This window comes from Trachypithecus francoisi, unplaced genomic scaffold (assembly GCF_009764315.1).
Source record: "Trachypithecus francoisi isolate TF-2019V2 unplaced genomic scaffold, Tfra_2.0 Lachesis_group8, whole genome shotgun sequence".
Classification (NCBI taxonomy): domain Eukaryota; kingdom Metazoa; phylum Chordata; class Mammalia; order Primates; family Cercopithecidae; genus Trachypithecus; species Trachypithecus francoisi.
The window spans coordinates 47,703,105-47,717,909 of record NW_022681473.1 but is presented as its reverse complement, the minus strand read 5'-3'; the positions used below and the strand labels follow the sequence as shown (position 1 = coordinate 47,717,909).

The 14,805-nt window shown below is 53.6% G+C and overlaps 1 protein-coding gene and 1 pseudogene across 1 annotated transcript; both read right to left on the bottom strand.

The window, feature by feature from the left end:
* Positions 1 to 8,307: 8,307 nt before the first annotated feature.
* KCNJ11 (potassium inwardly rectifying channel subfamily J member 11) lies at positions 8,308 to 11,231 on the bottom strand. The gene has a single exon (XM_033205753.1). It carries the CDS (start codon positions 9,994 to 9,996, stop codon positions 8,824 to 8,826), a length of 1,173 nt encoding a protein of 390 aa, XP_033061644.1. The 5' UTR covers positions 9,997 to 11,231; the 3' UTR covers positions 8,308 to 8,823.
* LOC117081291 lies at positions 10,485 to 12,737 on the bottom strand (annotated as a pseudogene).
* Positions 12,738 to 14,805: the final 2,068 nt, after the last annotated feature.

Below are 14,805 nucleotides of genomic sequence, written 5' to 3'. Positions count from 1 at the left end.
TTATTAGGCCCCCTTTTGCTCGTGTGTTTTGCACTAATGTTTGGACTTTGTATATTCAATACTGTAACTCAAATTGTTTCCACTCACTTAGAGACTGTTAAACTCCAAATGGTGCTGCAGATGGAACCATGCATAGACACACCATTCTTCTGGGGACCCTTAGACTAATCTCAGGAGGAGCCCTAACTGCTGTAACCCCAACGACGCCCCCTTCCAGCAGGAAGCAGCCAGGAGTGGTCATCGTCCACTTTCCCCAACAGCAGTTGGGGTCTCCACTCCTGAAGCAGGAATGAGAGAGGAGGAAGGAAGAAACCAGTCAGGCAGGCAGTTAGGGTGGGTCCTCGGTAAAATGCTTCCAAACAAAAGAACAGCTTGAAAAATCAAACTGCAGGCACAGATACGAGAATTTGTACAGGGAGGCTTGTCTTAGACATGTCCACAACTGGCTAGGTAAGAAAGACTACACAGGAGACTTGCCCAGAGATGCCCACAATGGAAAATTCCTTCCCCTGAGACATGCGCAGTAAGGGGAACAAAGCCACATGGAGTAACTCAAGCTAAGGGCCTGCATGCACACTGGGAGGACAGGGTAGAACTACCATAAATTCATGCTTTATGCAAATGAGATGTCCAGCACTCATCAATTTCTTACAAAAGCCTCTGCATTCAAATGTGAAATGGCAACACTCTTTTGGGCCCCCTCTTGGCAGTGGGGAGCTTTCTTTTTTCACTTTTTAAACTTTTGCTCCAACCTCACCTTTGGGCTCCATGCTCCTTAATTTTCTTGGTTGTGAGACAAAAGAACTTCAGGTGATACCTTGGGCAATGAGAGACTGTTACACTGTGGTGCATTGGTGAGACTGTAAAACTATCAGTTTATTGCTGATAACCCCAACATCAGCAATGATGCTTATGGAAAAAGAAAACAAATCCTTTATGATCAGCTGGATTCTGTAGTTGTTTGAAAAGATGACTCCAGGCCGGGCGCGGTGGCTCAAGCCTGTAATCCCAGCACTTTGGGAGGCCGAGACGGGCGGATCACAAGGTCAGGAGATCGAGACCATCCTGGCTAATACGGTGAAACCCCGTCTCTACTAAAAATACAAAAACTAGCCGGGCGAGGTGGCGGGCGCCTGTAGTCCCAGCTACTTGGGAGGCTGAGGCAGGAGAATGGCGGAAACCCAGGAGGCGGAGCTTGCAGTGAGCTGAGATCTGGCCACTGCACTCCAGTCCGGGCGACAGAGCGAGACTCCGCCTCAAAAAAAAAAAAAAAAAAAAAAAAAAAAGAAAAGATGACTCCAGTCCTTCACCCTTCCCTGCATTCATGTCCATTGCTGTGTAACTTTGCAGTGCCTCCAACCATGTGACGTCTTTCAGCCAACATAAGGAGACAGCAGTGAAGGTGTGCCAGTTCCCAGTGTAAGCCCCAAGAGGCCTTGTGTGTCTTCATTTGCTTCCTTGTGTGCTTCTAATGGTGCTGAGAGAAGGACAGGTCCAGACTAGCCTGCTGGAGGGTGAGAGATGCTGGCTCCCACATCCTTGTTGCTCCAGTGGAGGCCAGGCTAGATTAGATGACAGCCACCTGACTCCATGTGAGCAAATCTGAGATCAGCAGAGCTGGCAGAGCCAACTCTCAAATACTTGGAAAATGCTTTTAATATGTAAAACATTTTAAATATTAATTTTTATTAATACATTAATATTTAAAGTGTTTTTTAAAGCCACTGTTTTATACTGGCTTTTTTAACACAGCATAAGCTAAGTGCTACAACTCCTCAGGAACCTGAGCTTTGACCAAAAGGAGTGCGGTAGCCACAGAGATGTGCGTCTGAGGCCCCCTTCAAGAGAGAGCCTGTGTGAAGAGTGCAGTCAGCTGACGGGCTCCAGCTGCAGATCTCAGGGATCTGCTTCAGTATTCCAGCTGGTGCCCTGCTCTCCTCAGACTGCTCCTGCCATTGACTGAGCAAGGCAGGAGCTCTGTGTTGGGAGCTGATGCTGGAATACTGAACTACATCCCGAGATCTCCAGCTGCTTATCTCGGGGATCTGAGGTGGCCACGATTTTCTCAGAGTTGTATATTAGGTGCTAGAATAACATCATTTTGTTTGATGTCATTTTGTTATCACATTGATGGAAAAAAAATCAATTCCCAACCTGAGCCACTGTCTGTGTGGAGTTTGCATGTTCTGCATGGGTTTTCTTCAGGTACTCTGGTTTCCTCTCAGATCCCAGAGATGAGCACTTTCAGTAAATTGGGGTGTCTAAATGGTGCCAGTCTGAGTGAGGGTGTGGGTGTGAGCATGCCTTACAGCTGGATGCCGTCCTCTCCAGGGTTGATGCCCACTTAGTGCTCTGAGCCACTGGGATAGGCTCTGGCCACCCACAACTCTAAACTGGAATCATTGGGTGAATAATTATTTGTTTTTAGTAATTTTTTTTTTTTCAAGACAAAGTCTCACACTCTGTCACCCAGGCCAGAGTGCAGTGGCACAGTCTTGGCCTACTGCAACCTCTACCTTCTGGGCTCAAGCAATACTCCCACCTCAGTTTCCTGAGTAGCTGGGACTACAGGCGCAGGTCACCATGCCTGGCTAATTTTTTTGGTGTTTTTGTAGAGATAAAACTCTCTACAAAATGTTGTCCAGGCTGGTCTCGAACTCCTGAGCTCAAGCTATCCTCCTGCCTTGGGCTCCCAAAGTGCGAGGATTACAGGCATGAGCCACCGTGCCTGGCCTAGTAATCATTCTTAAATGTATATGTAAACATTTATTTCAGTGTTAAATATTGAAGTGTTTGGTCTTTATTTAGAAGTTTGATGTGTTTTATGACCAGAAATATGCTGTGAACTTAATTCTTTCTTATAGCAATTAGCTTATGGGAAAATTGGTTTTGTTCCACATTATTTTATTTGAAGTCGTAGTTTCCTAGATCCTATCAACTCCATTAAATGAGGACTTAACTATACTGTAGCCTGAGGCTCATCTTAGTCCTCCCTCATTCCCCCTGCCTCTCCCTTCACAGTCAGCCTGCACTGTGGTCTGAGGCTTTCCCCGCTACAGTCTCTCTCCTTTATCTTTCATGGAACCACCCCTAATTACTCACTTGTACTTCTGACTTCATCTTGAAAGCTGCTTCCTGGAAGATCCAAACTGACACAAGGAGGGACTGAAGGATTCGAATGAGGGAAGTAACCCATTCACCGCTTATTTGAGATGGGGAACTGAAGGACTTTGGCAGTTCCTACACAGAGACAGATGGCAGACATGACAAAGTTTCTCAGAGAATGCGTGAGTAACTGGAATGACTTTTCCTGATGACCCAGACAGCCTGCTCAAGAGCACACTGTTGGAGCTGCCCTCTTTGGATGGAACTATGGAATGATTTTTATTCTTCTACTTCCCAGGTGAATGGGAAACCAAGGAGAGACAGTCGGCATTTAACAAAAAGGAATCTGCATCGCAGTCAGAACTGTGTTGCATTTGCTTCTCTCTGGATTACCTTGAAGTTACTCCCCTTCCCCCAATAATAATGGCATTATGAAAAAAATTGGAATTGATCAAATGAAGTCAAGAGTAAACAGAGGAAAGACTACCCAAAGTCTGGTTTGCTTCAGTTGGGGGCTGATGATCTGGGGAGGAGGAGATTGGGACATATTTGTGCTGCAGGGAACAGTATTTCATGAAGGGGAGCTGTGTGACTAACAAAAGGGTTAACTGGATCCTATAAGCTATAGACAGCTTCTAGGTAGTGCCAACCTGTGCTGCATACCCGAACATTGTTTCTTCCCCCACTGAAGGTAATAAGCTGTGGAGTTGCACAGGCACTTTGTATTACTCATTCCACTCATTGGCCTTGGTGGCTGCCAGGAACTGAGGTCAGGGGAAAGGGAGAAGGTCACACTCCTGGACCCAGGTTGGCCAGTCCAGGCAGCCTGCTCTTCACATCACTCCAGAGTTGGACCTGCCCAGAGTCGAACTAGAATAGGGTGTGGGTAGCACCTGCTTCCCCTCCCATAAAGAGTCAGTGCCCTAGGTGGGTAGATCTGGCAGGGGGGCTGCCAATGACCCAGAATCCAGCACAACAAAAGGCACTTCTGGTCCAGCTCCGACTAACCCCGCTGTTCTTCCTTTCCCCAGCTTCTTTCAAGCTGGAATCAATCTGTTGTTCTTTGGACCTGAGGTCAACATGACTTTGATGGACGGAATTCGTCTTCTTTCTAAAGTTATCTGGACACTTGGTACAACACAGAGTGTCTGATATCTGGGCCTGGGGAGACCTCAGAGGCCCTGGGGAGCCCAGAGACCTGTGGAGTGTCAGGGTGGCTCTCCTCCTGTGAATGCAAGCTCCCTGGGAAAGTTCTCCCTAGAAAAAGATGTGGGGAAGGAGCTCAGATGGACAGAGCCTCCTGCCCGTGGAGAGAGTATGGGCCCTGGAGAAGCTGCGTGAGTCCCCTCCAGCAGAAGGGCCAGAGGTGCACATTAGTGGGGCTTGGGTGGGTCTCATGGTGACATTGGCTGGAGATGCCAAATCCACAGGTGTTAGGCCTGGGCAGGTTCTAGTGTGCGAGTGGGCTAGTTTTTCTAGACTAGCACACAGGAAGAGGGTGGCCTGGCTCGCCTTCCCTCTGAAGCTCAGGACTGAGGCCCAGGACACATCTTACACCATTGATATGAGTTGGGGACAGATGGGTAGCAGATGTGCCCAATTGACTGGCTGGGAGAAGAGCCTGGAAGGCAAAGACCCCAGTGTTCCTGTAAGGAGGAGGAAGATGGAGGGCTTACCATGCACGTGGGCCAGAAAAAGTGCCAATGAGATTGTTGTGACTCCATAGGTGTTTTGGACATAATCTAGGCTGTCACAGAACGGCCAAGCCTGCTGCCAGTTTCCAATCTGGGATCTCAGGTAGGCCCAGGGGCTTGCTGAGTTCCACCTTCCCTCTTGCCCTTGGTCTGGAGACAGCTTTCTCCCTGTGGTGAATGTGACACAACAAGGTGCAGCCCTACTAAAAGCTGGAGCTTGGGTCACTGGGATTGTGTGCTGTGGGGAAGAGGGGGAGGGAAGAGCAGGGCTGTGGCATTAGACAGACTTTGACTGAAATCTTGGACCTGCCTCCTACTAGCTGTGAGATCTTGGCAAATTACCTCCTGCTATAGGCTAAATGTCTGTGTCCCCCTAAAATGCACATGTTAAATCCTAATGCCCAAGGTGATGGTATTTGGAAGTGGGACCTTTGGGAGGTGATTAGGTGATGAGGGTGGAGCCCTCGTGAATGGGATTGGTGCCCTTGCGTAACAAGGCCCCAGAGAGCTCCCTCACACCTTCCACCGTGTAAGGTTACAGGGGAAAGACAGCCATTTAAGAAGCAGGTCTTCAGCAGACACTGAATCCACGGGCACCTTGATCTTGGACTTCCCAGGTTCCAGACTGTAATAAACGTCTATTGTTTATAAGCCACCCAGTCTATGGTATTTTGTTATAGAAGCCTGAATGGTCAAAGACACCACGCTTTCTGATCCTGTTTCCTCATCTACAAACTCAAAGGAGAATGGTGCTTCTCTCATAGTCCTGCTGGGCCACAGTGACACGTGGTACTTCCCTTCTCCTTTTCAGGGGCCCTGTAGTCGAGCTAGCTCTGCACATAGCATGTGGATGGGCTGCACTGCTTCCTCTGCTGTCATGTGATGACTAATGAATGCAGTCCTGGAGGCTGAATATCACAAACAAAATTATCACAGAAGTTCCTGCTGGGCTGAGTAGCACTCAGGTGAACGTCTTTGTCCAGTTGAGGCTAGTGCCATAGAGAAAGGGTACCCCCAGATGGAGGTAGCACCATCAGTGGGCAAGAACACCTTCGCGGAGGAGGGAGGCTTGGTCGAACTGCCTCTCTATGCCTGGAGCTTTCCAGCCCCGCCCTGGGTTATGCCTTAAGGCTGGGGGTCTCCCTCAGGTTTGGTGGAAAACCTAGGATCAGTGGCCCCGATTTTCTCTGCTGAAGTAAGTCTTCTTTGTGGCCAGCAGGTGGCGCTAAGCCCTCAGTTCTGTGGGCTTCACACTCACCAGCAGTTTAAGGTCCCTGGCAGGTGGAGGAAGGTTACCCTGGATGGGGCTCCAAGGATGGTGCTGCCAGCAGGTCCTTATTAGTGAGTCTGGCCCTTCTCCTTGGCCTTAAGGGCAGCCAAGCTGAGTCGCAAGAGCCAGCCTCCTAGAATGCTAGGCTGACTCTGAGTAGCTTTCACCCCTTCACCCTCTAAACCAGAAATGGGTCAGCTCTGCAAGGAAGGGAATCAGCGCTGGGGACTGCATGGGTGCCAAGAGGGGGCAGCTTAGAGCTCAGACCAGCAGCGACAACTTCCTGGCCCCTTGGCCCTGCCTCTGGAGCCACCTGGGACAGACCCTCACTGATGCCCTGTCTGCAGGCCTCACACTGTAGCAATAACCCTGACTTTTTGTCCTGTATGCCATCCATCTGTTATTCATTCATTTAGCACCTACTCCATGTAAGCCAGCCACAGTGCTGAGTCCCAGTCCCTGACCTCAGGAAGCCATGGACTTGGGGATAGGGAGACAGACCCCTAACCGTAGGCAAAAGGAGAATGCCCATAGCACAGCGGAGGGAAGGGACCTTCCTTTCCAGAGAAATCAGGGAAGGTTTCAAGGAGGCATCATTCAGCCTGGATTTTTATGGATTTCAACAGACAGAGATGAGGCCTGGGCAGTCCAGGCCAAGGGAATAACATAAGCAAGGTCTGGGAGGTAGGAAGCTCAACATTACGTGCCAGGAGGGATAGGACAGCGAGGTACCCAGGGAAGTGGGTGGGCAAGTGCAGACCCCTAGCAAGAAAACAGTGGGCCATAAAGCCGGAGAGGCAGTCACAGCCCGAATTGGCTGGCTAAGAAGCTAGCCTTGACCCAGAGGTGATGGGGAACTACCGAAGGTATTTCATGGTGGGGGTGGGGGGTGACCCACCCTTCTAAGACCACCCTGGAGGCTGCGTGGCAGATGGATTGCAGCGGGTGAGATGGAGACAAGGAGACCAGGTCACAGGCATTGCCACAGCCCCTAAAATCATGGTCTCAGCTGGGAAGGGGGCACAGTGTGGAAAGAAAGACTCGGCAAATAAACATGACCAAGGGCAAAACAAAAGCACCGTCTCTCTTTAACACTTGTTTGGCCAGTTTTCTCATCATGTAGCTGATTCAGCAGCAATCACAATAGTTAACATTTATTGAGCACTTACTGTAGACCAGGCACTTCAGCATTTTACATGTTTTTCGTTTACTCCCAAAACAATTCTATGAGGTAGGTACTATTAGCATCCATGTTATAGATGAGGCAACTGAGACACAGAGAGGTTAAGTTACTTGACAAAAGTCATACAGCTAGAGCCAGGATTCGAACCCAGGCAGTTGGCTCGAGAGTTAGGGCTCCAATTACTACACTAATGCCTATGACACCTCTACCCCTCTCCCTGGGCACTCCACCCTTCCAGCAGGTCCCTGGGAGTAGAGACAGAGCCCAGGGCTGCAGAGCCTAGTGAGTGCCCAAAGGCTGAGTTGGCCAGACAGGCTGACAGGGCTGGGCCACCTGAGGCAGGAGGGGGAAAGTCCCCCTGAGCTGGGGGAAGAGGTGCCAGCCTTCCATCCCTCCCCTGGCCTCCGTGCTAGGGTCTGTGGCGCCTCTTGAAGGGGGTGGCACCTGCCAGTCCCTGCCTCCCTTCCCACCAGCATGCTTGCTGCTTCCCCAGCAAGAAAAGCCAGAGTTTAGGTCATGAGGGGGAGGCTTTATTGACAACGGAGAAGGCAGAGTTCTAAGGAAGTTCACACAACACTGCTCCAAGGGTCCAGGCGCAGGTCAAACCCGTCAGGACCAAGGGCCTCTTCACCTCAGGGACCTCACTCCCTCCCACCATCCTGAACCTTCCCACACCTTTTCCAGCAACCCAAAGACACCCAACTCCAAGCCACCCTCTGGACAAAGTGAGTGGCAGCCACTGTTGTACAGCCAGGACCAGAGTTGGGCCTGAGGCCTAATCATGTGTGGTGGGCACAGGACACCCTCTCCTCAGCCTCTGGGGACAGGTGGGAAGTAGGCAGGGGCAGTAGCCCCAGCCCACAGAGCCCTCATTGCAGGAGGCCGATGTGGCAAAAGGCAGGAGCACTGGCATCTCCTCCTCCCTGTGCCTGAGCAGGGCTCCGCAAAGCCAAGCCTCCTCAGGTCACCTTCCCGTGCTTCCTCCCCTTCCAGCCCTGAAATCGGCCCTCGGAGGGGAGCCCTGTCAGCCCCAGGCTGTCCCTGTCGGTGTAGGCTTCACAGCACCAATTCTCCAGTGGGAACACGCTCTCTCATCAACTGTAGGCTAGGCCCAACCCTTAGCCGGGTGCTTTTTCAGGGACCAAGGAGAGCTGGGGCCTGACCACAGACATTTCTTGAAGCCAAAGAAGCAAAGCAGCAGCCCTCAGGGGATTGTTCTTCCCCAGCCACCTGCCCAGTGTATGGCTGGTCAATCGTGGGGAGCCAGGACTGGCTGCACACACAGCTTTAGGGCCCAGCACCTCCCACAGCCTCTGCAGCCTTGGGCAGGGGAGAGGGGTGAGGCAGTCCTGAATTGGGTTGGGAGGAGCAAGGACAAAAATAACCCAGGACAGGTTCCTGCTGAGACCAGAAATAGCATAGTGACAAGCGCCTTGTAACACCCTGGATGAGCAGCAGGGGGAGGCTGAGCTGAGGCTGGCCCAGCCTCACACTAGGCCCTGGCTGGGCTACATACCATACCACACGGTCTGTGCATACGCACGCGTGTGGGGGGCCCGAGACACCATGGCTCAGGACAGGGAATCCGGAGAGATGCTGAACTTGGGCTTGGCCTTGGCCATGGCCACGCTACGCTTGCGCAGGGGCCCGCGGGCTGAGGCGAGGGTCAGAGCTTCCAGTAGGCTGTGGTCCTCATCAAGCTGGCGGGCCGTGCAGAGTGGTGTGGGCACTTTGATGGTGTTGCCAAACTTGGAGTAGTCCACAGAGTAACGTCCGTCCTCCTCAGCTACAATGGGGACAAAGCGCTGGCCCCACAGGATCTCATCGGCCAGGTAGGAGGTGCGGGCCTGGGTGGTGATGCCCGTGGTTTCCACCACGCCTTCCAGGATGACGATGATCTCGAGGTCCTGGTGGTGGTGCAGGTCACTGGGTGCCAGGTCATAGAGTGGGCTGTTGGCATCGATGACATGGTAGATGATCAGCGGGGCCACCAGGAAGATGCTGTTACCACCCACACCGTTCTCCATGGGGATGTCCACCTGGTGGAGGGGCACCACCTCACCCTCGGGGCTGGTGGTCTTGCGCACCACCTGCATGTGGATGGTGGCGCTGATGATCATGCTCTTGCGGAGGTCGCCCACACGCAGCATGAAGCAGAGGCGGCCATGGCGCAGGGCGATCACCGCGTGCTTGCTGAAGATGAGGGTCTCGGCCCTGCGGTGGGCCTGGGCAGTCTTCATGAAGATGCAGCCAAGCATGATGGCGTTGATCATGAGCCCCACGATGTTCTGCACGATGAGAATCAGGATGGCCAGCGGGCACTCCTCAGTCACCATGCGCCCGCCAAAGCCAATAGTCACTTGGACCTCAATGGAGAAAAGGAAGGCAGACGAAAAGGAGTGGATGCTGGTGACACAGGGCTCAGCAGTGCCCTCGTTGGGGGCCAGGTCGCCGTGGGCGAAGGCGATGAGCCACCACACCATGGCGAAGAGCAGCCAGCTGCACAGGAAGGACATGGTGAAGATGAGCAGCGTGTGTGGCCACTTGAGGTCCACCAGCGTGGTGAACACGTCCTGCAGGAAACGGCCCTGCTCCCGGATGTTCTTGTGGGCCACGTTGCAGTTGCCTTTCTTGGACACAAAGCGGGCCCTACGCTCGCGGGCGCGGTACCTGGGCTCGGCAGGGTCCTCCGCCAGGCGTGTCAGCACGTACTCCTCAGGGATGATGCCCTTGCGGGACAGCATGGCTCTGGTGACCCCCAAGGAGGGGCTTCCCCCATCGGAGGCACCCCTCGGTCGTGGCCTAGGGCCTCACTGCGGCGTCCTCTCCGTGGGCACCCTCTCACCCTTGGGCTGCGCTCAGCCTGTGCTGGCCTCACTTCTGAGATAACTCCCCACCAGACTCTTCCTCACCTCCACCTGCATCCCACTTCACTTCTTAATATCAGCCTCAGGCCGGGTGCGGTGGCTCATGCCTGTAATCCCAGTACTTTGGGAGGCTGAGGCGGGCAGATCACGACGTCAGGAGTTCGAGACCAGCCTGACCAACATGGTGAAACCCCATCTCTACTAAAAATAAAAAAGCCTGGCGTGGTGGTGTGCACCTGTAATCCCAGCTACTCAGGAGGCTGAGGCAGGAGAACCGCTTGAACCCGGGAGGCGGAGGTTGCAGTGAGCCCAGATCATGCCACTGCACTCCAGCCTGGGTGACAGAGCAAGACTCAGTCTCAAAAACAGAAAACAAACAACAAACAAACAAAAAAACAGCCTCACCCTTGAGCCTACCTGCCCGCCGCCTAGGGAGCCCCCAACCCTGCCGGCTCTCGACCTGGCCCTGGGTCCTCCCTCAGCTTACCCCGCCAGCTGACCACGCTGGGTCTCCCACTGAGAGCCTGTCTCCCCTCCCAGCCTACCTTCTCAGCCCAGCTCAGAACTTAACACCTCCGGATCTCTCCCACTAACCGGACCTCACCCCCACCTCCGGGTCTCCCGCCTCACCTGCCTGGCCTTCGGGCTCCCAGGCTCCAGCTCAGATCCTGGCCACCCCCGCCCGTCTCCCCGCCAGGTGTGCCCCCTATGTCCTACTCCACCCTTCTCGGAGCGCCTCCGCCGCTCTCCGGATCCCCCTCCAGCTCTCGTCCTCTCTGTCTCCTTGGGATCCTGCGTTCTCCGGAGTCACCACCCCACCCGGCTCAATTCCGGCTCCCCGGCACCGCGCGACACGGCGGGGCTGACTCCGAGTCGCGGCCTCCCGGTCCCTACCGCCCGCCCGTGCCGCGGCCCCCGCTCAGCGCCGGGTCCCGGCCCCGCCCGCCGCCGCCGCCGCTGCACCTGCTCCTGCTCCTCACGCCACGGCCGTCGCCTCCCTGCCCCCCTCCCGCCGCCCGGGCGCTCGCGGCTGGCCGTCCTCCCGTCCGTCTGTCCGTCCGTGGGTCCGCTGTGGGTCTGCAGAGACCCACCTGGGCTAGGCGGGGGTCTAGGACGGCGGGAGGGGTGCGCACGAGGAGAGGAGCGGGGCCGGGGACCGCCAGGGGGAGCCCGACCGGCTCCGGAGCTGAGGGGGCGGGGCCGGAGCAAGTCCCACCCCTCCCCGCCCCTCCCGCCCCCACCCTCCGCCTCCCTTCCCCGGACTCACAACCTGGCCTTCGGAGTTTTTCTGATCCGCGGGACCCAGAGGTTCCTCCTGCCCACGCTCTACGAAAGTTGGGGGCTGGGAGGAATCTGTGACCCGCCTTCCCAGTCTGGGGCCGCCGCCCTGTCGCCCTGGCTCCCCTCCCCCAATATCCCCATCTGTATTTGGGTCAATTATCCGCCTCTCGGCCGCTCCAGGTTTGCAGGTTCCCCGGGAAAGGAGGCACTGATGGGTGGCGCCACAAATCCCAGGGCTGGGGAAAATTAGGCGGTCCGAGGACTTCTCAACCCACAGCTTCTTTTCTTTGGGGGATGCTCTTAATTTTAGTCTTGAATCCTTTGACAATCTGATGGAAGCTCAGACTCCCTCCCATAAAAATTAAAAAAATAAAAAATAAAAAATAAAGGTCTCGGCAGGAAAGGAGCACAGTTTAACACCTGCTACTGCTGTGGGGCAGCCTGGGCGGTTCCATCTTCTCGACCATTCCGGCCCTCCTTTAAAGGTTTGAGCCGAGGGCACTTGCTTTACACTTTCTCACACCTGTCACCTGACTTCTTCCACGTTAGGCCATGAGTGGTATGCCTGAGCAGTGTGTTAGGGCTGCCTCGGGCACTGGGGGACCCAGGCTCTTGGTCCAGGCATGGTGGTGTTTCTGTTCAGGCATCAGCCTGAGGCTGCCCTGTGGCATGGACCCCGGTTCTCAGCTGGAAGGAAAGCCTGCTAGATCTCTGTTGTTGGGAGAGTAACGACTTTACCACTCTCTGCGGCTCAGATCCTTATGGAAGAGCCCCTGACCATCTGCGGCCCTTTTGTTGGAGTGGGGGCTTGAGACAGGGGCTGGAAAGGGCAGCGTGGGTGTGGGCCACAATAGAGGCAGGATATGCATTTTATGTTGGATTTTCCTTTCTCTCCCTACCCACCAGCAGGCAGAATGAACGCCACTACAAAGGATGAGTGTGATCATGGGCTGTATTAACAGAGATACAGTGTCTAGGAAGGGGAGGGTAAAATGAGATGAGCAGAGTGGGAAGCTCAAGGAGACAGGGTTACCTGGGAGAATCTCTGAGGCAACTACAACTGTCCAGCCATCAGAAAAGGAAAGTCCCCCGGGGGTTTGGGCACTATTGTAGAAACACCTGGCTTTGAAGGAGGATAAACTAGTAGTTTTTCGTGGCCCAAAGGGTAGAACAAAGGACACTAAGTGAAACAGAGGCAGGCTTTGGTTTCACATATGCAAGAGTCAGTTCTAATAACAATAACCAGAGATAAGCCACATCTGTGGGGTACCCAAGTCAAGCCCGTGGGCCATGAAGGATGTTATAGAGGGATTTTGGGCCAGGATGACCTTGGGCATCCCTGCAACACTTCACTGTGGGCCCAGCCCTGCCCCTGCTACTTCCCTTCAATCCATCGGGGTGGGATGGATTTGGAGTAGTGGTAGACATGTGGAGCCCTCTTTCTGCTCCCCGGCTCCACTCTTGGGAGATCTCACAGTGGGGGAAGCTGCTGGGCCCCTGGGGAAATCTCAGAGGTAGAAAGGTTGGGTTCTGCCTTGCAGTGCGGCCTTGAGGCCTCACCTCCCTGCTGCTCACCCTACTGGGAGGGTGAGTGCCCTATCTGAAGGGCTGAGCCTCCCCTTTTGCTCCATCCTGCACTTGCTTATAGTCATCTCCACCAAACACTGAACTTGTCAAGTCCCTTTCTTGCTCAAAACCCTTCTCCCTTTTGGTCCCTGGGCATACCCCACACTCCTTGCCCTGGCATTCAGGGCTCTCTGATATGATGCCCTCCCTACAGCTCTCATCTTTCTCCCACCTCCCTGATCAACCAACACTCCTAACACACTTCCACCATCACTCCTTACCTCCTGCTGTCCCCACCTGCCACCCCAGCCTTTTTGCTGACTTTCTCCCTATCCAATCCCTATCCCCCACACTGTTTAACTCAAATTTTGTCTTTTCCATGCAGCCTGCCAGGCTTTACAGAGCTCTTCCTTTCTGAGCTTCTCTGGCTCCTGGAACATCCACAGGGGTCTGCACTGGACCTACCTCCAATAACTGGTGGGCTTTTCTTATATTGTGCCTCTCTGATCTTGCAGCCAAGGGGATGCAGGTTCGAGATTCTTAGGTCTGCACCCCAGGGCTTGGTGTAGCCAGTACTGCAGATGATATGCAAATGGTCATAAAATGAGATGCAAATGAGCACCTGCCATTTCTTGGCCGAGGGCAGATGTGCAGCCTTGTTTCGTGATGCAGAGGAAGTCAGGACAGCTGCTGTTTCAGTCTCCCTGGTGTCTGGGCTTCAGTGTCTCCCAGACACCACCTGGCTGGCCTGTGGCTCATGCGCTGTGCTTTCCCTCTGAAGGACCACCCTTCCACTTCTGAATGCCCCTGCTTGGGGGATGGAGATGGAGACATGATCCAGGCCTAGCCAGCCAGTGTATGCCACTCCTCTGATCACAGTGGGGTAGGGATGGGAATGTGACCCAAGTTGATTCATTGAGATTTGCTCCCAGGCTTTTGCTGGAACTATTGGGAAGGAGTATCTGTTTTGCCTCTTGGGTTGCCTTGGGGCAGGATGTAAGCTAGAGCTGCTAGGGGCTATCTGTCATAAGGGAGGGAGAGGAAAATGGAACCCAGAAAGGAAGACGCATCCTGTAAGGATGTCAAACACCTGGATCCAGCCATGCTTGAAGTAGTATACCTCTTAGCCTTGTCAGTCACACACTGCAATAACTTCAGTTTCTGCTTAGGTGACTTTGAATTGGGTTCCTGTCATTTTCAATTGAAATAGTGTTAATCCAGATTTTAATTCAAGAATGAAAGTGAGAAGAAAGGAGACCAAGCTGTATGGAGATCTGTTACCTTATCTGATAAACTCATTGCAGAAATGCTATCACCCTTGCTATGGACATAATTGTGTCCCACCAAATTCACAGGGTGAAGCCTAATCCTACAATGTAACTATTTGGAAATAGGGCCTATGAGGAGATAATTAAGGTTTAATGAGGTCTTAGGGGTAGGGCCCTAATCCAATATGACTAGTGTCCTTTTAAGACAGAGAGAGAGAGCAGGGATGCATGTGCACAGAGCAAAGGCTGTGTGAGCACACAGCCAGAATGTGGCCCTCCGCAAGCCAAGGAGGGAGGCCTCAGGAGAAACCAAACCTGCCAACACCTTGATCCCAGGCTTCAGCCCTCAGAACTGTGAGAAAAAAATGTCTGTTGTTAAAGCCACCCAGTCTGTGATATGTTGCTGTGGCAGCCTGGCTGACTAATAGAGACCTCATTTCACAGGTAAGGAAGCAAGCTTTTGCCCACGCTCACACAGCTTCTGAAGGTCTGCCTGATGCCAAAGCCAGGCTGGTTCTACTGAACCCACCATCCACTGCCAGCCCCTGCCCACCAGACTCACGGCCTCTAG